At 45.0% G+C, this 23,338-nt stretch overlaps 1 protein-coding gene across 2 annotated transcripts in view; it reads right to left on the bottom strand.

Annotated features, from left to right (window-relative positions):
- Positions 1-2,162: 2,162 nt before the first annotated feature.
- The window catches only part of LOC148501185 (small integral membrane protein 24-like), a 182,241-nt gene continuing 161,065 nt past the window's right edge, over positions 2,163-23,338 (bottom strand). For both annotated transcript variants that reach the window (XM_088450829.1, XM_088450830.1), the window contains exons 2-4: positions 15,849-15,984; positions 11,864-11,899; positions 2,163-2,457 (exon numbers count right to left, since the gene is read on the bottom strand). In XM_088450829.1, the coding sequence (XP_088306955.1) occupies positions 2,316-2,457; positions 11,864-11,899; positions 15,849-15,984 (314 nt within the window). In that variant the 3' untranslated portion in view covers positions 2,163-2,315. The remainder of the gene's footprint in view (positions 2,458-11,863; positions 11,900-15,848; positions 15,985-23,338) is intronic.

Below are 23,338 nucleotides of genomic sequence, written 5' to 3' on the forward strand. Positions count from 1 at the left end.
GGCACTAGGAGTAATGTTATGCTGTGGGAGGAATGGTTAGGGTAAGGTACTAGGGGAGTTAAGCTCTGGGAGGAATGATTAGAGCTAGGCACTAAAGGGAAGGATAGGATGTGGGAGGAATGTTTATGGGTAAGGTTATGTTGTGGGAGGAATAGTTAGGGTAAAGCACTAGGGGGAGGGTTATGCTGTGGAAGAATGGTTAGGGTAAGGCACTAGGGGGAGGGTTATGCTGTTGAAAGAATGCTTAGGATGAGGCACTAGGTGTAATTTTATTCTGTGGGAGGAATGGTTAGGGTAAGGCACTAGGGAAAGGGTTGCGCTTTGGGAGGAATGGTTAGGGTAAGGCACTAGGAGGAAGGTTAGGCTCTTGGAGGAATGATTAGTGCTAGGCACTAAAGGGAAGGTTAGGATGTGGGAGGAATGGTCACGGGTAAGTCACTTGGGTAAAGTAGTGCTGTGGGAGGAATGATTAGTGGAAGGCACTAGGTGGCAGGTTAGGCTGTGGGGAGAATGGTTACGGTAAGGCACTAGGGGGAGGGTTAGGTTTAGAGCGAGGCCTTCGAATGGCTCATGATCAATGTCGAGAAAACAAAACAAACACATACCTATATATTCTATTTCCATATTTTGCATATCAGAAACACAGTGATATTCTAGCTTAAAGTGCCTGTATCTTCTCTCTGTTCTACAATTTTTAAGGTTCAAATAATCTGTGAAAAGGCAGCAACAGTGTGTTTCAGAGTGTGATTTCAGTTATAATCAGTAAAGTCGGTTTTTAGTGGAACTGCCCTCTAAAGCTGGGTACACACTGAGACGATGTTGGCACAATATGTAATTTCCAGCCGAATCGGAACGACATATCAGCCACATTGCTCAGTATGTACGGCCAATATGCGTGCTCCCACGGTCGCTTGTGACATCATCCAGTTGGCTGTCTTGCACGACCAACCAGACTATATCGCAATCCACCCCATTCATTACCACGTTCTGATGTGTACCCATGGTTCAATATGTCGGTCCATTGGGCCGACATATCGGCTGGGTACACATCGCTCAAGCACACACAATTATTACAGAGATAGAAATGCTGGGAGAGGAGAGGAACAGGAAGCAGGCGGTGTGAGAACTGATTAGTGTCGGTGCTAAACCTTTGTGAAGACAAGGGGATGCAGGCCCAGGAGGAGGAGCACCGCCCCTGCATGTTACAGTGTACCTTTATATGCCCAGTGTTTGACTTGGGAGGGGGGAAGGGTGTCAGTGGGCGGGGTTTCGGCTGGATAGCTACTGTAACAGGGAAAAAAGATTCCTGCCTACAACTGTTTTTTCTGTTCCTGATCTTCGGGGCCCAGATTGGGTGTCCCCTTTGTCCAACCCTGTCGCTGGGCCTGGCTGCATGAGTGCCAGTTGTGCCATTTTGTATCTATGTATATTTTTCTGTTCATTCGAATTTTGCTGGTTATACTGTTTTATTTGTACCCCTTTGACACTGCTGCAAAAACCCGGATTATTGCCGAGTCTACCCGGGTCACAGCTCAGTGTAAAAGGGTCCCTGAAAGATAACCTGGGTCAAGTGACCCGGGAATCCAACCCGGGTAGCTACCAGGGTTGGACCCAGGATGGACCCAGGTAATGGTGCAGTGTAAACGGCATGACCTGTGTTACCCAACCTGGGTCATGCCTAAAATGAGCTGATTGGTGGTTGTGGAGCAGTCACCTCCCACTTTTTATGGCCTCACAGGTTTAGCAGGGGAGACCTGGGTTCATTGTGAACAGGGCTGACCTGGGAGTAACCCAGATTGAAGGTGCAGTGTAAATGGGGTCTGACCTGAGTTGGAACCATGTCCAAAAACCCAAGTTGGACCCAGGTTTTTGGTGGAAAAGTGGTATTACAGTCTTTACTACATTACAGACTGCCATTCCTGCCAATTGCAGTGTTGTTCTACATTCTAGTGTTGTTCTGGCCAATTGACAGTAATACTGATCAAAGACATGTGGCTTTCCTTCATGATTATCATGCCATTGCCATCTCCGTATGATACAGTAAGGACTTTCATACGCAAGGTCTTAAATACAGCACTTCTGTTTCATAACGTAACAAATAATTTTCTAAAACTCACATACAGTGTAAATCAACTGTGTATGATTTATTATTTAGCATACAAAGTCTTTGATCACCTTTAGTATAAAGATTGTAAAAGATAGAAGTAAAGCTGCACTAAAACTTTATGCACGAGGAATTAGTGTATCTCTGCATATTTCTGCTAGGCCTGTATAGACGTCCTAGTGTAGGAACAGTCCTAGAGTTATAGATCTTATCACATGGCGGTGACTTTCTGTTCCTCATTTTCTTTTTCTATCCACTTCCCCATAGCCTTCTTGTTCTCTATCTTTCCTTCTTTGTTATAATCCACTTCTTCTTCATCAAGTGCTTCATTTTCATAGATGTTAATGTTAACTCTACAGAATGTAAATAACAAGAGAGATGAATTATAATGGATACGTAAAACATAATGCATTCTCAGATAAGATTGCATGCGTATCACAGTTTTCATATATAGAGATAGATAACTATTCCTTAAGCTGCATACACACACAACGATTTTTTGAATGATTATAGTTAAACGATATAGTTTAACGATAATCGTTTGAAAAAATCGTTCACTTTCTGAGTCAAACGATGAACGATTATCGTTCATGCGTGTTCACGTTTGTAGTTCAGTCAGACTTATCAACTCAACGATTTTCATTAAGGGAATATGCAAAAATCGTTTGTAGTTCAAAAAAATCGTTCTTTACACTTTAAAAAATCTGACAATCGTTCATAAAATCGTTGGTAACAAAATCGTTGTGTGTGTGTATGCAGCTTTAATGTTCAAATAAGCTGCTGCCAATTACCCATGTAGCAATGACAGTCTGTAACTTCCACTAAAAGATCTCTGATCACCGTATAGCAGTAAGATAAAAGGTGGCAAAAACAGGGACAGCTCTTAATACAATGGGAAACATTGGCCCTCATTCAGAGCCACTCGCTAGCGGCAGTACGCTCGTTCCGAGCGATGTTCGCACATCTGCGCATGCGTACGGATCGTTATACGCATGCGCGAACCAGTCAGTGCGGCCGAAATTCATGTGCTCGCAATATAGCGAATGCCTGCTATTTTGAGTGACAGAATGAGGCGTATATGGGTGGTAACAGGGGAAGGTGCTTGAAAATGGGGAGTGGAGATCCGAATGCAGGCGTGCTTAAAGGTCAAAACGGGCGTTTTATGGGTGTGCATAATTAATACAGCAGCGTCATTGACCACGTCACTGGGTTATTTTATAGCCAGAACTGCTCGCAAGATTGTGGTAGCAAAAACCAACCACAAGAATAGCGAGCAGTTCATACGCTGGTCGATGTACTCGATTAATCTAATAAATAGCGGACATGACGTATGGTGCGAGCGGCCAGGGGGCGTTTTTAACAAATAACCGAGCGTATGTTTTGCTCGCTCGTTCAGGCTTAGAGGTGTGAACAGACTGCAATTTGCGAACGGATCATTTGAATAGCCACCCCTTGTTTTTGAACGAACGACCGCAAATAGCGAACGGCTCTGAATCAGGCCCATTGTGTATATCTGAAGGCACTGTAGGAATAATTATCAGTTTAACCAAGATTTTGTGTACTCTACCTCAATTGCTGCGCAGATATTCCCTGCCAGCACCTCAAGACTAGATATAGCTCTATGGAATCTTTCATTGAAAATGTTTTTATGTCTTAAATCAATTTTCCATCCATTTTCTATCAATTACGCATTGTCTCCATTTTTTTTTGTAGTGACAGGAGATAGTTACTGGACAAGGGGTGTTCTGCAAATGTCATAATACATAGCTGATACACATTGTTGCTAATATTTTGGTCAAATCCAAGGAGAACTAATGGACAATTGCAAGCGATATTTAAATTTTTGCAGTGGGGCAAGATTTTCACACAACACAAGGTTTTTCATATTCAGTCGGCTGCTAGAAATGCAGCTGCGGTCATTTCAATAGGAATGAACAGGTTTTTTTTTTCGCAGCGGTTGCTAAATTAGGAGACATCACCATTTTAAGGTAAATTGTCGGGACTTGGGGCCTGATTCAGAGCTGCTCGTAAGCGGCTGCTCGTTCGCTCCGAGCGATGTTCGCACATCTGCGCATGCGTATGGGTTGTAATGCGCATGCGCCAACCAGTCAGTGCGGTCGTAAATCGAGTGCTCGCAAAATAGCGAGTGCCTGCTAATTTGAGTGACAGGATTAGGCGTTTGTGGGTGGTAACAGGGGAAGGTGCTTGAAAACGGTTAGTGGAGATCCGAACGCAGGCGTGCCAAACGGTCAAAACGGGCGTTTTAAGGGTGTGCATAATTAACAAAGCAGCGTCATCGGCCACGTCACTTGGTTGTTTCTTAGCCTGAACTGTTCGCATGATTGCGGTAGGATAAACCTACCACAAGCACTGCGAGCAGTTCAGATGCCTTTCGATGTACTCGATTAATCAAATAAATAGCGGAGATGACGTAGGATGCGGGCGCTCATACAAAGAGCGAGCGCTCAATTTAAATAGCCGTCCCCTTTTTCTGAACGAGCGAGCGCAAATAGCGTCCGGCTCTGAATCAGGCCCTTGGTTCAGAACCTCTGGGACATTCCTCCCCCTCTAATGACTAATTAGTAAATTGGAGGTTTTCAATTAGCTTACTTGGGCCAATAATTACATGTCATTATTGGGGAGGAAAAAAGTGGCCTCAGATTACCCCTAACCTTTTCATCTTTTATGCTCCCCTAATTTAAATAGTTATTTAAACAGAAAAAAAAATCTAAGTTTTTACAAACATTTTTTTGAAGTGGCATCAAATTACCCCAAAATCATTTTTTTTCCAATTTTTACATTTTATTCATTTATATTTTATCAGAAAAGTTAGCTTTTTTATCATTTTTTTTTTACTTTTTGCACAAATCAGCACAAATTTGCACATTTTTTTTTGGATTTGCACAAATCAGCCATTTGGTTATGATAGACGCGTTAATTTTTCCTGCACAACGCTTGCAGGTAACTGAATATACCCCTATGGGGGGATATTCAATTAGCTGCAGGGTTTACCCCACAGCTAATTTAACATGCTGCCGTTTCAAATAGCTGTGTGAACCCCACGTGCTAAGACCCAGAGCGTAGATTTTTTTCCTTGTAGTCTCAGGATTTGCGAGGAAAAATGTATGTTACAATGCAGACTTCTGCATTTTACGTGCAGAGAAACCAATTGATTAAAGCACTTTGCTTGGAATCAATGGGTTAGAGCATATTATCTCTAGGTTTACCGCACAGGGAAAATGCTGAGTGAAACCCATAGCTTTTCCCTGCATGGTAAACTCCATGCCTAATTGACACCCCCTTTCCCCTAGGTGTTTGATTAACAATTTTTGCTTTATTTGGCTGGAATACCTTCACTTCATAGAGTACCAGCCATTCAGCTCCTAACTGCCATGTCACAGGCTGTGTTTGAAAAATGACAGTAAGGAGCTGATTGGCTGGTACCTTACAGTATCTCCATTCATTTTATCTCCATCCAAGGCTTAGTAAATAGACCTCATTGTGTCGTAGCCAATCGGTGCGAGCCGGGAGCCAAACACTCCCCACCGCACCATCACCAAAGGGCATGGCAACAATGACTGTGTCATGTAACAAAGGGACGGGGGATCTCCCATAGTACTGCGCTAGTATCAGTCTAACGTCAGCCCGGGTTACCATGGTTACATCCATGTCATCGGGGCGGGGCATGGCTATTATCAACGCATCCCGTTGTCAGGGGAGGGCCGAATACTCTCCAGTAGTATATGGATCTATTCAACAGATATCTTGCGCTCCCAAAAGTGTTTCAGAAGCTTTCTGTAAATACACTCAGTAAAACTGACTATACGTGTAAACTATTGAGTTTAGTAGAAGCACTTGTAATAGTGAGTCTAATATGTTGCTGTTAGTAAAACAATGTATCCTAGGACCAGAATGTTTTGACAGACAATAACATCAACACATAAAGACAGACACTGATGTTTATAGGCCTTTTGTGAATATTTAACTTATCTGGACTGTAACCCCAAAACCTGCAATCCGAGTTTGGCAGAGTAATAGGCAAAATAGAGGGAAATGCCGGCGCTTACCCTAACTTTCCCTAGTGGCGACGTTCTCCGTGCTCCACTTGTGTACCAGATGTAAGCCGAGTCCGGGGGTTGTGCGATTGCCCCGTCTAGCTGTCACTCGACTCATGGTCAGTGCGCCTGGAAGTCCCGCTTCAGTAGCCGCCAGAATGTTTGAGCGCTCTCCGTCTGAGTGCCGCTCGTGGATGGAAATCGCGTCCGCCTGGAGATGACATCGGGGGGGGGGTGGGTTCCAATAGGCTAATGGTCACCAATGCGTTTCGTCACTATCGACTTTTTCAAGTCCAGACCACTTAAATATTCACAAAAGGGCTATAAACATCAGTGTCTGTCTTTACGTGTTGACTGTTATTGTCTGTCAAAACATTCTGGTCCTAGGATACATTGTTTTACTAACAGCAACATATTAGACACACTATTACAAGCACTTCTACTAAACTCAATAGTATATGGATCTAGACAACACTTCGTACACATGTCAAAGAGCACAACTTCATGTTCAGGTCTATTAGCCATGTACCAATATCTATCACAACATGTTTCATATTTTCGCCCATCGTTAGCATAATTCACATACATGGACACATAGAATTTGTCCATCATACTGCACATAAAAACCATCTAGTTTATCAGAAGACGTACATCTCTTGTGTCAATTATTATAGGGCATTATGACAATATCTTTATAGGTCACGACTATAGTACTTCTTCAGATCCAGATATAGTTGGATCTGTAGTAAACAAGGGCATAAATGAGGGCAAAATAAACATATACAAAACAACACAATCATTAAACACATAGTTACAGTAGTAAATAATTAGTTTAACATGATGACCCATCCTATATAATAAACAATATCCATATACCAGTGTCATTTATTTTAGGAATATGTTCATAGGATTAGATTAATTAAGACCTCTAGGGGTCATAGTTCCAGCTCTCCAGTCTTCGCAGCTGTAATGCCCTGTCCCTACCACGAATCGGGGGAGGCACCCAATCAATGAGTTGACATTTTAATGTAGCAACCTGATGATAAAATTTAAATAAATGCATAGCCACAGGCTTGTCTGACATACCCGTGTTAAGGGCTTGGTGAATCGACAGCCTGTGGTTTGCCATCCTTTCTTGGAAGCTTCTAGTGGCCATTCCCACATAGCCTAGGCCACACGGGCAGGTGAGTAGATATATTACATGATCCATTGTACATAACAGTTTGTATTTGGGGCCTGATTCAGAGCTGGATGCTCTGACAGAGCGCTCACTCTGAATCAGGACCGGCCTTCTGTTTTTTTAGAGCGGCCTCCTGGCCGCTCGCATAGCTGTGGGTGACCACCCACAGCTATAGTGAGTGGCCAGGAAGATGGTCGCGATGGTCAAGACCATCGCGACCATTGGGCTTGCGACGAGACCCTCGTTGACGCAAGCCCTAGAGTGCTTTCGGCTCTAACAGAGCCGAAAACACTCCCACTGACATCACTTGTGATGTCAGTGGGGCCGGCCCCAGATGGTAGGCGTTCCCATGGGAACGCCTCCGTCTGGGCAGCCACACCCCCGGCCCGCCCACCAAAAGGGGTGTGCTGTCACTCAACATCGACAGCACGCCCCCTTTGGTACGAGACCCAGAACGACGGTTTGCCCGTCGCTATCCGGGTCTCACGCATGCGCACAATGGAGCTGGCTCCATCGTGCGCATGCGCACTGGGCCGCCATCGACCCGCTTGCAAGCGCATAGCGTTCGCGAGCGGGTCTGAATCAGGTCCTTGATCCACAATTTACGACCTGTCAAAGGGTGCAGAAAATGGGAGCCCGTCTGCATAGCTCCACAAGTGATGCACCCTGTTACATTTGTAACCACATTTGTGAATTATCAGGTGTCGGTCTCGCCATAGGTCTTAATAACATCTGTTTGAGGTTTGGTCTTCTTCTGTAAGCCATTAACGCTGGGGCTTCACACACAGTTTTCAAGTCTGTAGACAATATCGGCCAATGCTTCTTAATGTTTTTTTTTACCACGTTTGATCTGGTATCTGGCATTCCCAGTGATGCAGTGGCGTTCCCAGTGATACAGTATGCGGGTGACATCATGACATCACCTGCATTGTGTGGAGCCTGCGCGGCCGCACCTGCTGGGTCATCAAGTTAGATGATGATCGCGTGGAGTCAGCGATGCCCAGCATTGTCAGGTAAGTACTGGGGTCAGGTAAGCACTGGGGAGGCGCTGCATAAGGGGCACTACTTAAAGGGGCACAAATATAGGGGGCACTGCATAATTGGCCACAACTACAGGGGGCACTGCACATGGACTCAACTACAGGGGGCACTGCATATGGGAACAACTACAGGGGCACTGCATATGGGCACAACGACAGGAGCACTGCATATGGGAACAACTACAGGGGCACTGCATATTGGAACAAAGACAGGGGCACTGCATATGGGCACAATGGCAGGGGCTAAGTATATGGGAACAACTACAGGGGCACTGCATATGAGCACAACAACAGGGGCACTGCATATGGGCACAACTACAGGGGGTGCTATAAAGGGGTGTGGGCACAACTACATGTGTAAGGGGGTGTGGGCTTTGTACTTTTGCACTGTGTGGCATAATGTGTAAGGAGGTATGGGCTTTGTACTTTTGTACTGTGGGGCATAATGTGTAGTGGGAGATTTGTACTGTGTGGTCATAATTTTTACTAAAATCCATATTTTTAGGAAAAATGGTTGGAAAATGTTCTGGGACCCTGGCGGCACCCCTCCTAATGACTAATTACGTAATTAGCAGACAGCAGGGAGAACTACATCTTCCAGCAGCCACCTTCTCTCCCAGCAGCCCCCTGGCGTCCCAGCAGCCCCCTCAACCCTGAGAAATCTGATATTAAGCTATCCACATATACTCATTCAGACCCGGTCGTTAGATGCAAGCGGTCGCTCTGAATGAGGGCGGCCGCTTGCATCTTGAAGTGCGGCCACCTGGTCGCAAGCTAAGCTGTGTGTTACCGAAAGGAACGCCTCCGTTTGTTCAGCCACCCCCCCCCCCCGGCCCGCCTACCAAACGGGGCGAGCTGTCGATGAACATCGACAGCTGCACCTTCGGTAGTGAGCTCCGGAGCGAGAGAGTTTCTCTCTCACTCCGGGGCTTGCGCACGCGCAGTGCGGCCGCTGTGCATGCGCAGAGCTAACAATCGACCCGGTTGCGAGCGCTTGCGACAGGGTCTGTATGAGACTCCTAGACTCCATTCTGTAACAGGATGGTGTGTTTTTAAGAAGAGTTATTCATAAGTGTTAAATCTGAATTCAGCTGTAGTCAGTTTTTGGTGACCTTCCTAGTTTAGGGAAGATTGGAATGTATTGGAGATAACATTGTATGTCTATTCCCATGCTCACTCCCTTGACTTCCTTAAACTGGTTACACACTGATAGAGGCGAGCTCAGGGAGGACAGAAACCTCCCGTGGAGCAGAAGGGCAAATTGATCGGCCAATGTATCTGCTGCCCGTCGGGCAGTGTGTACCCGCGATATGTCGGTGAACATCAGCGTTCACTGACATATCGCATTGGCTGTGCTGCACAGCTGATGGACAGACATGTCTGCAGACATATTCTTCCATCGGCAGGTGTGTACGGGCGGTCAGCAGACCGCCCATACACATACAGCGGCAGCCGCAAGGAGGGGGGCAGGACACGCCCCCGACATGCCCCCTGGCCACCGGGACCTGCAGGCAGACAGATGATGGTTGTTCAGTGTGTACGAACAACCATCATCTACAGATTTATCTGTATAGTGTGTACCCACCATAACGTTCACTCCTTTGTGTCTACATAATAATGTAATGAATACTAACAATGGATGATTATATTGAAATATGCTGAGAAACACCTGCTATGTTCCAATGTGAGAACACTGTGCTTTATATTATTGTATGACACGTAATTATACTCAGAGGAATCTTAGAACACTAAGCTGGTGGTTGCGTGTTGATTTTCTCTCCAGAGTATACTCTGCATCACAAGGGATCTGACATACCATAAATGAGTTATGGCTGGTGATTAACCACAGAAGAATCATACCAGATCTTTCAACTCCCTGCAGCCTCCTCCCCATTGCAAACATGGAGGGGAGATGACCGGGAGCCGTGGAGACCACTGGAGAGGAAAGTCATTTTTTATTTTAGTTTTTTTTTTCTCACACCACACATTTTTTTTAATTGAATACTGCAGGTATCTGGAGAAAACCTTGCTCCCAATTGAACCCCCCGAACACTATACTCCTCACAAGCACACCTCAGGCACACACAAATAAACTCTCACAAGACTGAAAATAAGAATTATACCAGACAAAAAATAACACAAACTTTAAAGTCAGACAAGACTACACAGAAAATGACAAGACTAAATCGCAGTAACACTCACTAAGCTTTACCCTATAGAAAACCAGCAGGAAGTGTTAATCTATGTGTAGTCTATTTTTGGTCGGTTTTGGTGTCCATTTTCATCAGAATTGTCAAAAACCAACAATAAAATCGACCAACATAACGGTCAGTAGGCACTTCTTCCGCATTCTGCCCACTGCCTAGTGACGAGGGCAGACTGGGGAGAATATTACCGGGGATCAGCGGGTCCGTGTATTGGGGGTGGGGTCTAATGACATGATTCTATGAGAATCACATAAATGAGCCCTGCCCCTAACTCCGCCCACCTGCTTTTCCTCCCCAGGCTCCTCCCAGGGAGGTGAATTTGTAAGTCTGCAAGCATGGTGTATATAAATATATATATAATGTGATAGGATCACTGGTAAAGTGGTCTGTGGCAGGGACATTTATCCCAGATTCCTGTCCTATGTGTTTAAAATCCCCAGGAGAAAGTCTGCAGTGTAGCAGGCTTGAGTCTCGGCTTTTTGAAAAGCTGGCTTGGGACCTGGGGGTTGTGGGTGAGAGGAGAGGGAGGGCTCCACCCACGGCCACTCCAGGTTTTGGTTCTCGCAGCCTGGTAACAGGCTTGATTGGGTTCCCACCTGAGGGTGGCCAATATAAGCCTAGTGTGTTGAGGGCTGATTGTCTCACCTGGGAGAGCAGACAGGGAGTTTGCTCAGAGACACTGGAAAAACCTAACTGTAAGTGTTGTGCTGTGCTTTTGTTGCTGGTGAGGGCATTAGGCCCTGCCAGGTTCTGGTAGTGAGGGAACTACCTGTGAAGTTAGTGCCCCGACAGGGCTAGGATTTATATTTATGTTTTCTTTATATTTCTGTCATTGTACAATAAAGACTGGCGCCGACCAGCTTGTACTTGCATCCAGACTGGTGTGCTGCTTCCCTGCTGCTGTGTGTGTGTGTAAGGAAGGAGTCCTCTACCCAGGAGAGGGACCCCCTAACCTAACTGTGTCACAATTATATATATATATATATATATATATATATATATATACACCCACCAATAGGTTAAAATATCTGTATCATATTAATCTTATAAAAACAATGCCCATCGCATAATGCAAATCAAATATGCCTTTTAAACCTGTGTGCAAACTTCCTTCAGTTATTACTTATTTTCTTATATTAATCAGAAGTATATAATCTAATAATCAGGACAGACAAATCATTTAGTTGTTAATAAACTTCCAATTTTGAAATGTCACAATATTACAGGTAGCATTTCATAAAGATAGTGATATTCTATATATACAGGTATTGCACTACCTTTCTCTTGTATTTTCTTCTTCATCATGATCTTCCCTGGAAAACATAAAAAAGATTGAAGTGGACAAGGGGCCTTATTCAGGTTGGATCGCACTGCCTCGTTCATACACAGCTGGTCGATGTTTGTGCTCTGTGCATAAGTATGCATCGCAGTTCTCGTTCGCAAACCGGCCGCTGCGGTAAGGAAGCGATCACAGTGAGCATGCAGGCCAATCGCATAGTGATTGACATGAAGTGATCGTTTGGGGGTGGAGAGGGGGCATGGTCGGCGGAATGCAGGCGTACCTGTGTGTTTGAATGCCGTTACAGGGGCCTGCATAATTAAGCACCTGCAATTGTATACGCTGGCAGAGGTCTAGATGGCGACAGGAAGTTTAGCAGTTTGTGAGGTAGGGTAAGGTCAACCACAACTGTGCAAATGGTTCCGATGTTTTTGCTGACTTGTGGATGCATGTCATGGGAAGTGGGCGGCTTTATACGGTGATGAGCGTCTTGGTATAGTGCTGCGGTTGCTGTGCGATTGCATTCATTAGCATATTTTTGCAGATAGCAGCTGCGTGCGAAAGTAGTCGTGTGATCCAACCTGAATAAGGTCCAAGGTTCATAAAATAATATCTCTTAAAACCACTATGAGGTATGATTATTTTTATAAATATATGTTTAATTTAGTTTTTGCTCTGCTATTTTATGAGCGGTGGTATACTCATTGATAAGACATATATACAAGCCTGTAAACAATGTAGTATAAGCAACATCTGTGTGGGTTTCATTTTAGCCACTAGAAATTTGCAGTGTGAGTCTATAGGTGCATACACACGTAGCGATTTAAAAGGGTGATTTGAACGATATCGTTATCGTTACCATTATCTTTCAAATCATTCTTTTAAATGGTCCCTACCAATGTACCTACGACCAGCGATGCACGGCCACATATAGACAATAGCGATATAGTCCAACGGCCGTGCACGCCGGTCAATTTGCTAAATTCTGAGCAAGTTACTATAGGAACCCGCGATCGACGATCACTGATCACTATAGTCGTCGGTAAATTGGTGGTGTGCTGGATGATCAGTATCGATCATCCAGCATACCAGGGAGAGTGCATAACAATCTGTCAGCGATATCGTATTGCTGACAGATCGCTACGTGTGTACGCACCATAAATCCCTTTTGACCCTCAAAAACAAACAGAAGGTCACTGATTCATATGTGGATCAATCTCAGCAGAAATAATTTTATGTATTAATTGATATCCAGTGGCTATTACTATCTATACTTTCAGATTTCAGAAGTGGATTCAAACTACTTGGGCCTTTTGGGGGCAGAAGTGAGGACGTGTGATATGAATGATTAATCCAGAACTCCAAAGTGCTCCCTGATGAACCTGCTTATTGTAATAGCCCATTGTTAGAGTATAGCTGTATTTGTAATCTTCAGCCTTTGGCTATCAAGACTGGGGAAACAGTGTTTGTGTCTATTTCCTAGCCTAAACATGGGTAGGAAGTTCCTGGGTAACATATAATATAAATAAAAGCCTCAAAACACACAGGGGTCTTCCAGGTACTCATCAAACCAATTAAAAATAAAGGAGATAGTACCAGACGGTCTGTCATCAATCTGTGTAGCACTAAATATCCCTCCACTTCTCATGCCTGGGCTTACAAGCCAGAAGCTTCTGAAGGACCTAAACACACATGCAGGCTGGCTACCCTCACAATATAGTTGTCCTCTGGTTTAAAACAGTGGAGACCAATAGAGTGAGAGTGGCAAACAGATTTTGGAAAAACTCATCATTGTTGAAATATCTGTAGATATTTGAGATTATATGCAGACTTAATATAAGCTCTCACTGGAGAGAGTGCTTTGTTAAATGGGTTCAATATTGAAATGGTATCCTTCCTGGCTACAACCATAACTGTAATGGGAGAATGGAAGACTTAAAAAATAAAAATCTCAATATACAGCCTACAGTTCAGCCTAATGATCCTTTTACACCAAAGTCCCGGATCTGACCTGGGATTTGGAACACGGTTCCAACCTGGGACTGAACCCGTTCACATTTTGGCTCTGACCTTATTCCCGGGTCGGGCCGTTTACACGGCACACAGGTGGAGTGTTAACATTTCTGCCAGCGCTTGGAGGTGACATCATTTCCAAGAGCCGGTGAGCTGGCTGTTTCTATGCTGTAAATGGGACCTGGGTTGGATGACCCAGGTCACCTGTTTACACTGCCCCATAACCCGGGTCCAACCCTGCTCACTACTCTGGTTGGATTGCCAGGTCTTCTGGACCGAGGTTATTTTTCGGAGACTCTTTTACACTGAGCCATGACCCGGGTTACCACAGCAATAACGCGTGTTATTTGGCCAGTGTAAAAGAGGTATAATGGAAGTTGTATCAATATGGTATCTCTCTGAAGGTGGGATGCATCCTGACACTTACTGCATGCATAGCAGTGTTTATTAACGCTGTATGCATGAATAATTACGAATATGCAGATTGCGGAAAGCCTCAGAAAACTATAGTTTTTGGAAGTTTGACAGCATTTTACTGTTAGTACATTCAGGGCCTGATTCAGAGCCGGACGCTATTTGCGGACGGTCGTTCCAAAAAGGGGCCGACTATTTAAATTGAGTGCTCGCTCAGGGCCTGATTCAGAGCCGGATGCTCTGACCAGAGTGCTCGCTCTGAATCAGGGCCCTCCTACATGAAAAAGGAGTGGCCTCTTGGACGCTCGCATAGCTGTGGGTGACCACCCACAGCTATAGCGAGCGTCCATGATGATTTTCGCGATGGTCAAGACCATCGCGACCATCGGGCTTGCGACGGAGACCCTGCGGTAGGGTCTCGCTGCCGCAAGCCCTGGAGTGATTTTGGCTCTATCAGAGCCAAAATCACTCCCACTGACATCACTACTGATGTCAGTGGGGCCGGCTTCAGACGGTAAGCGTTCCCATGGGAACGCCTCCGTCTGGCAGCAACGCCCCCGACACGCCCACCAAAGGGGGCATGCTGTCAATCAACATCGACAGCACGCCCCCTTTGGTGCAAGACCTGGAGCGACGGCTACCCCGTCGCTAGCTGGGTCTCGCGCATGCGCACGATGGAGCTCCCTCCATCATGCGCAGTAGGGCACCATCGACGCGCTTGCGAGCGTCCTGCGCTCATGAGTGGGTCTGAATCAGGCCCTCATTGCGGTTTGTTGACGCCTCTATGTCTGAGCGAGCGAACGAAAAATGCGCTTGCTATTTTGTAAAGACGCCCCTTTTCCGTTCGCATCACATGTCATCTCCGGTATTTTATTTGATTAATCGGGTACATCGAAAGGCATTTGAACTGCTCGCAGTGCTTGTGGTAGGTTTATCCTACCGCTATCACTGCGAGCAGTTCAGGCTAAAAGACGACCAAGTGAAAGTGGTCGATGACGCTCCTTTACTAATTATGCACTCCCATTAAATGCCCTTTTTACCCCCGTTTTCAAGCACCTTCCCCTGTCACCACCCACAAACGGTACATTCTGTCAATCAAATTAGCAGCCCCTCGCTATTTTGCGAGCGCACGATTTCCGGCCGTAATGACTTGTTGGCGTAAGCGCACTACGACCCATAGGCATTGCGCAGTTGTGCGAACATCGCTCATAGCGAACGAGCGGCCACTTACGAGTGGCTCTGAATCAGCCCTGAAGGTAATTATACCTGCACAGTAAATGAGGGCAGCAAAACATGCTACATTGTTATTAAACATTGTCATGTCAGAAATTCAGTCTATTAACAGCAAGCTGCCACCATATTCTCCAACCCAAGACGCATGCAATTTATCCAATCATGTTACCAAGATACAAATGTGCCAGCTGTGTTTGCACTACTGTACATACTGCCTAGTAAATAAACCTAACAGTCTTTTAGGTGTAAACCAGTAGAATTACATGAAAATTAGAACACTGGGGGTTTCCCACAGGTTACCCTGATGAAAGCTATAAACATACTTATCTTGCTTGCACCACATTCTGTTAACAATCATCAAGATGAACACAATAAAGAGGAACACAACCACGGCAGTGAGACCCAGTAACCAAGGCTGTAGTACACGTGGAGTGTCTTTAGGCGAGTCTTGTCGCACATCTACAGGAGAGGTGGAATAAAAAAATCTTGATTTTCAGTAAATGCATTTTCTGTCTGTTTTTATAGTGCTACACACTTCACACAATTACATCACAGTGTAAGCAATAATGAAATCAAACAATTCAGTCAGTGGTAAGGGCATATGGTGCATATACACGGTCAGATAAAGATATCATTGACTGATCGTCCTGCATGTGTTGGATGATCATTATCGAACATCCAGCACAGCACTGACCCCTAAACGGCCCGCGATCAACGATCGCGGGTCCCTATAGTAACCTGGTTGATACCGACCTGGTTGGACTGCACGCATGGGCGATGGTCATTATCGTTATCGACCATCCGTGTCCGCGCATTGTCCGTCGTTTGGAGTTTGGTAGGGGCTAAAAAATGGACGATATAAATGATCTAACGATAAATTATATCATTATCGTTTATATCGTCCTGCTAAATCTGACCGCGTGTATGCACCAATAGAAGTATATATTTTATAAAATAGTTACAGCAATACACGAAGCAGTGCAGATATTTAGCTTTTTGTTGTATTAGCAGCTTTGTTTCAACTGTTCCCATTATACTGACTTATACCTATGACATGCTATGGATCTGAAATCACGTATGGGTCATCTGCTTCTTTATAAGTCCCAGTGAGTATTGTGACAAGAACACTGGAATAGTGTTTGAGGGCAGGTATATTTGTTGTAGGTTTCTGACCTACATGTTTTAAAACCCCAGGAAGATATTTGTGTTTGTTCTGCTGAGAGCTTTTGGGCTTTGGTAAAAGCTGCTTAAGGGTTCCTGTGGTTATGGATGGAGATTGAGGGTGGGCTCCATCCATTAGGCCCAGTTCGGATCTTAGAACCTTTAGCCCTAGAGAAGGCTAATTAGTGATTTCACCTGCATGAGGGTGATAAATGCTGTCAGCGTAGTCATTATGTCTCTCACTGCCTGGGGAAAGGGACTGCATAGTATCTATGAAAGAAAACCTGCTACTGGATACAAATGAGCTTGACTTGTTTAAAAGCCTTATGTTTTTATAGTGTTAATCAGGAACGACTTATGTATAGATAGTGCCGGGCAGGCAAGGTATTTATTTTGATGTTTAATAAAAGTGGCTGAGGTCAGTTGTACCATAAACCATAGACTTGTGTAATCTCTCGGCTGCTGTGCACTACCATCTACCCAAGGAGATGGCACCTGTTCCCCTAACACTGTTTCAACTTGGTGGAGAATGCAGGCATCTGATCTGCGCATAGTGAGAGGAGAAACCTGCAGAAAGCAGACCTGTGTTTGCCTGGAAATCAGCTAGCTACAGATACTGCCCAGAGTAAAGTCGCAGGAGCGATACTCTGCAGAGACTTTATACAGTGTGACACATGCTGGGAATTGCAGTGCCTCACACACAAAGGCAAGTCCAAGTGGTGTTTTGTCTGCACAGTCAAAGAAATTTTTACTGTTAAAGGGCCAAATGCTCCTTTTTGGAAAATAGTGCTGATGCATGTCCTGGGTAAAAGCGGCTACAAAGTTACCTGCAAAACTTGATAACATGGAAGACATACAGCAATTAAGGCCTTGCAACAGGCTACATCAGTATACCAGGAAGCCATCTGGGTTCAGCAGGAGGTCACCAGGCCATAGCAAATGGATGTTGAGGAAAAACAGCGGCAACAGCACCTAGACCATGAGGCCTTAAAAGAGGTGGTGCAGCATCTCGCAGCCTAGTCTGGAAATTCATCCTCGGATATCCCAACCAGCTCCAGCTGTATACAAGCTAGTTACTTTCTTCAAAAAAATTACGACTCCACTTCATCAGCCATAGTATCTGACCACATTTGAGAGAACCGCTGAGCGTAAAAGTTGGCCTAATGAACAATGGGCCGGCCTGTTTGTAACATTTCCTTTCAGGAGAACCCCAAAAAGCTTATATCAATTTAAGCACTGCAGATGCTCTGAATTATGAAAAGCTAAAAACTGAAATCTTGACTCACCTGGGAGTTACACTGTCAGTTCGAGTGCAACGAGTGCACCACTGGGTGTGCTCCATGGACAAGCCTCCCCACTCACAAATGCACGACCTCATCCACCTGACCAACAAATGGGTACAGCCAGAAACATTAACCGGTCCACAGATGGTTGAAAGAGTTGCTATGGATCATTATTTGAGGTTTCTGCCCATGGACTTGCGCAAGTGGGTGAGCCATGAGGACCCTAAGACAGCTGACCAGTTGGTAGAGATAGAGGAGAGCAGCAGAGGAACTACTGACTGAACCGCAGCACCCCCTAGATCAGCGGTTTTAGTGTGCCACGACGGTCAGAGCCACCGGGTACATTTTATAGTACAGCGGCCCAGGCTGCTGCTGGGCTCCTCTGGGAGACTCAGGCGCACCCGGACCGTGACTTGCCCAGATGCGGCGGCGTGACATCACAGGTTGTGCAAGTCGCGTTGGCTGCCATCCTCCCTCTGCTAACTTTGCCAGCCAACCAGCCCGCGGTCTCTCTCTACCGGCCGCTTGCCTGTCTGCCTGGACGACCACACGCATGCTCGCACACTGCTGACAGCTCTGCAGTGTATGAGTTTTAGGTTGACCAATTGTCATCATATGTTTGGTGGGGAGCAATGTGTTTGTTTGTTTTTTCTGTGGGGAGCAATGTGGCATATGTGTTTTCTGTGGGGAGCAATGTGGCATATGTGTTTTCTGTGGGGAGCAATGTGGCATAGTAAATACATATTGATATTTGTTATTAAATATTATATTTGGTAAAAAAAAAAAGGATGGTGTGCCTCGGCAATTTTAAAATATTGTGTAGGTGCCTTGAGTTGAAAAAGGTTGACAATCACTGCCCTAGATCCTCGACAGTGCACTTCAGTAAAACCTGGTAAGACTGTTCCTTGGGAGAAGGGTGCTGGGTGGTTAAGAGAATGGAAAAATGCAGAGACTGTAGGTACTGGGCCTGGAGATGGGCCGACGAGAACAGGAAGTTCCTTGCCACACAAAAGACTTGACAATCATGTGTTAAAATGTTTTAGATGTGGTATATTTGGACAAGTTATTACTAATTATCCAGATGTTCAAGAACCCATGCAAAGTGATGCTGCCTTTGAATGTCATAGATTGTCTTTCTTTTCCAGGTTAGCCTGTACTGCTGTAACTCCATCTGAGCCAGAAAAACAAATATGTGTCATTTCTATGGAAGGCAAATAGATAGAGGCATATTTAGATTCGGAAAGTTTGGTTACTCTGGTGAAAGCTGGGTTAGTAAACTCCTCCAAAGTTCCACCGAAAAACTGTTGATGTAACTTGCATACATGGTGACACCCAGCATTATAACACTACTGAAGTGAATATTGAGACCCCTTGTGGATCTGCTATTGCAGCGGTTCCCAAACTTTTTTGAATCATGGCGCCCTAGAGTATCAGCATTGTTTTCATGGCACCCCTAAGTTTAAGTTTGTTACTGAGAAATTCAGAAAAAAATGTAGTAAAGTGAAGTAAATTGTGCTTACCTGTCATCCTTAGGTACAGTTATATGGTGGTGGACAGGTTTACACTTCTGTTTGTTCATATTTTTACATTGACCATAAATATTTTGATTTGGTGCTGGATCACCAACCTGATGTTTAGCGGTGCGCTTGTACTGAGCAACCGGAGGTTTGATAAGAGACTGATTTTAAACTTATCCCCTTCTCTTTTGTTTTATGCTTAAATTATTTTATATATGGATTTTTATCTACAAATGGACTTTTATTAATAGACTAAAAAACAAATACAAGGTAACCTATGGTTTCATCAGAAGGTGTGAAACAGTTGGATATACATAACATAGAAATGCATTAAGATCTGTTTTGGACATTAATACCAGCTGCTGTACATTTAACTTGTGATTGGTGAGATACCTTGGACGCTGAACTGTGCATGTTTACTCACAGCATGAGCTGAGTCTCCCTCCACATTACATTAGGCCGTGGATGTGTTTCTTCCAGGACCACTGCTACATTGTATTCAGGCGTGGACAATTTGTCAACATCCGGGGAGTGTAATACATAGAGTCTATTCTCCCACCGCAGCTTGTTTGTGATAAACATTGCTGGGCATCAACATTGGTGGTGAGATTATGGACCTCATTCAGAGTCGGTCGTTGCAGCCGCACGGTTCACTATGTTCACTATACTGCGCATGCGTAAAGTTCGCAATGCGTGTGCGCAAACTAGCCGCTACGATCAGATATTTCTCTCTCCTTGAACACAGCCAGGTCGGTAGTTTGAGTGACAGAATGAGGCGTTTGTGGGTAGTAACAGGGGAAGGTGCTTGAAAACGGGGGAGTGGAGATCCGAACGCAGCCGTGCCTAATTATGCGAACAGTGTTTTATGGGAGTGCATACAGTTTATGGGAGTGCATAATTAACAAAGTAGTGTCATGGCACATGTGACATGGGAGGTTTTTACACTGACATGATCGTAGAGCTTAAGAGAGGGTATGGTCAACCTTAAGCTCTACGACCGTTTTCGATGGTTCCCGATGGTCTCGATTAATCCTTATATGCCCGGAGATGATGTGCAATGCGTACGAGAAGGGGGCGTATTTTTTCGAATTCCGACCGATTCCTCCCCTTGGTCGGCCAGCTACCGATCCGAACTTAGGGACGCAACTTGTGAGGGAATCATTTGAATATCTGGCCCCTTTTCCCGTACGACCGTGCGGCCGCTTCGACCGACTCTGAATGAGGTCCTAAGTCCTTGGAGTGTGAGCATGTGAATTGTTTGCAGGGGCTGGCTGGCAACTTTCAGCCTGGGAGGCAACACAAGCAAGTGGCCCTGGTGTTGTTAACCCTGACTAGAGGTTGCACTTAAAACACAATAGCCCTCACAGGAAAAGAATAAAACACATTGGGGCAGATGTATGAAGCTCTGGGAAGTAATAATGTGGAGAGTGATAAATGACCAACCAATCAGCTCCCAACTGTCATTTTTCAAACACAGCCTGTAACATGGCAGTTAGGAGCTGAGTGGTTGGACATTTATCACTTTCCACTTTATCACTTTCCAGAGCTTCATACATCTGCCCCACTGTCCCCTACATGAAAAACAAATCAAACGCAATGACCCTCACAGGAAAAAAAATAAAACACATATGCATTGCCCATGCCGCCCTACAAAAGTTTGACCTGACCTGTCAGACTCACACAGCGGAACTACCGGTTGCTGCCACTTCAACTTGCAGGCGCTGGAGCGGAATAGAGAGAGGAGATCCCAGTCTCCCCCATGCCCTCAGCCACGGGCAGCACCAGCACACAGCAGCATCAGTGACTATCATTCACTGCAAATCACATTGCACAGTACTAAGCACTGGAGAGAGTTAAAGTGAATGAAGATAAGGTACCAACCAATCAGCTCCTGTCATTTTCAAACACAGCCTGTAAAATGACAGGAGCAGATTGACTGGTACTTTATCTCCATCCACTTTATCTCTCTTTAAGGCTTAATACATAGACCCCTTAGTGTTGATCTTGCATGTGTGTGTGTATCCGCCTTCAGTATGCTTAGAATGGATTCGGCTATTATACTCTTCCAAAAACACAACATTACAGCAAAAACAATATCCACAAAAGGACTGACATTTAAAAACATACTGCACATAATATATACACTGTATTTATACACACTAGATATAATGTCCGGCGTTGCCTGGCTTTCTTTTTAATTCTTATAAACTCTCTTTCTTCTCTCTCTTCCACCCCCGTTTCTCCTCCCCACTTTTCCCTTCTTATTCCATCTTTCACTTCCCGCTCTGTCTCTTCTCCATATGTCTCTTCTCCCTCCACTATTTCTTTTTCTCCAATCCCACTACTTTGTCTCTCTCTCTCTCTCTTCAATCCAATCTTGGTTTTCCCCTCTTGCTCTCCTGCCCCTCTCTGTCATTGTTTTCTTTCTACCCCTCTTTCCTACTCGTTTTGTGTGATGGAGAAAATAGAGAGAGTGATTTTACAGTGTGTTACATTTGCTGGGCATGCACTGCCAGATAAAATGTCTGTCAGACCGATAGACAGTGTATCTGGCAGCCTGACACCCAGCAGATATCACAGGCATACACTGTAGACATCTCACAGGGTATTAGCCCGAGATCTGCGCTCTGCCCCTGGAGAGGCGACATTTCCTTGTTCCTTCACAGGGAAGGAACAGGGGAAATGTCTGTCAGTCGGCCTAATGCAGCCGACATTTAACCTACAAAATATCACATTGGAAGGGCATGCTGGATGATCTGGCATGCCCGACCGATAAATATTTTACTCTTGGTCGCCTGCACACAGTACAATTGTTAGGGTGATCCGCTGATATCAAGTGGATTGCCCCGATAATTGTATAGTGTATGCCCAGCATTAGGGCCAGGGTTAATGTGTGACAGTAACATTTTGGGTAATTGTGTGTTGCTTAGCGTTAGGGCCAGAGTGACTGTGTGGTGCTTAGCGTTAGGGCCAGGGTGACTGTGTGGTGCTTAGCATTAGGGCCAGGGTGACTGTGTGGTGCTTAGCGTTAGGGCCAGGGTGACTGTGTGGTGCTTAGCGTTAGGGCCAAGGTGACTGTGTGGTGCTTAGCGTTAGGGCCAGGGTGACTGTGTGGTGCTTAGCGTTAGGGCCAGGGTGACTGTGTGGTGCTTAGCGTTAGGGCCAGGGTGACTGTGTGGTGCTTAGCGTTAGGGCCAGGGTGACTGTGTGGTGCTTAGCGTTAGGGCAAGGGTGACTGTGTGGTGCTTAGCGTTAGGGCCAGGGTGACTGTGTGGTGCTTAGCGTTAGGGCCAGGGTGAGTGGGTGTTGCTTAGCATGAGTGATAGTGTGCCTGGTAGGAATACAGTAAATGATAAGTGTAGGCAATATGAGGATCAGTGAGAGTTATACAAGGGTGAATGTGACTGAGTGACAGGGAAATGAGAAGCAATGAGAGTGACAGGCAGTATAAGTGGTAGGAATATTGAATGTGTGTTACAGAGGGGCTGAGGGCAGGGACAACAAAGGGAAGTTACAGCCACTCGCTGCTTTGAAAAAAGTCAAACTGTATTGAAAATTAATATATATATATATATAATAGTCGATGTTTTGGGCCCCACACACCCCTAAACAAAACAATTGGTGTGTATACTGTGTGTGTGTGTGTGTATGTATGTATGTATATGTATATATATATATATATATGAACCAAATCGGCAGGCGGCACTCAGAGACTTCCATAAATAAGTAGCAGATTTATTCACACATTGTGCTCAACATCAACGTTTCGAGGAACTTGTCCCCTTCATCAGGGACAAGTTCCTCGAAACGTTGATGTTGAGCACAATGTGTGAATAAATCTGCTACTTATTT

The sequence above is a fragment of the Taudactylus pleione genome, unplaced genomic scaffold, assembly GCF_031769625.1.
Source record: "Taudactylus pleione unplaced genomic scaffold, aTauple2 ptg000529l, whole genome shotgun sequence".
In the NCBI taxonomy this organism is placed as follows: Eukaryota; Metazoa; Chordata; class Amphibia; order Anura; family Myobatrachidae; genus Taudactylus; species Taudactylus pleione.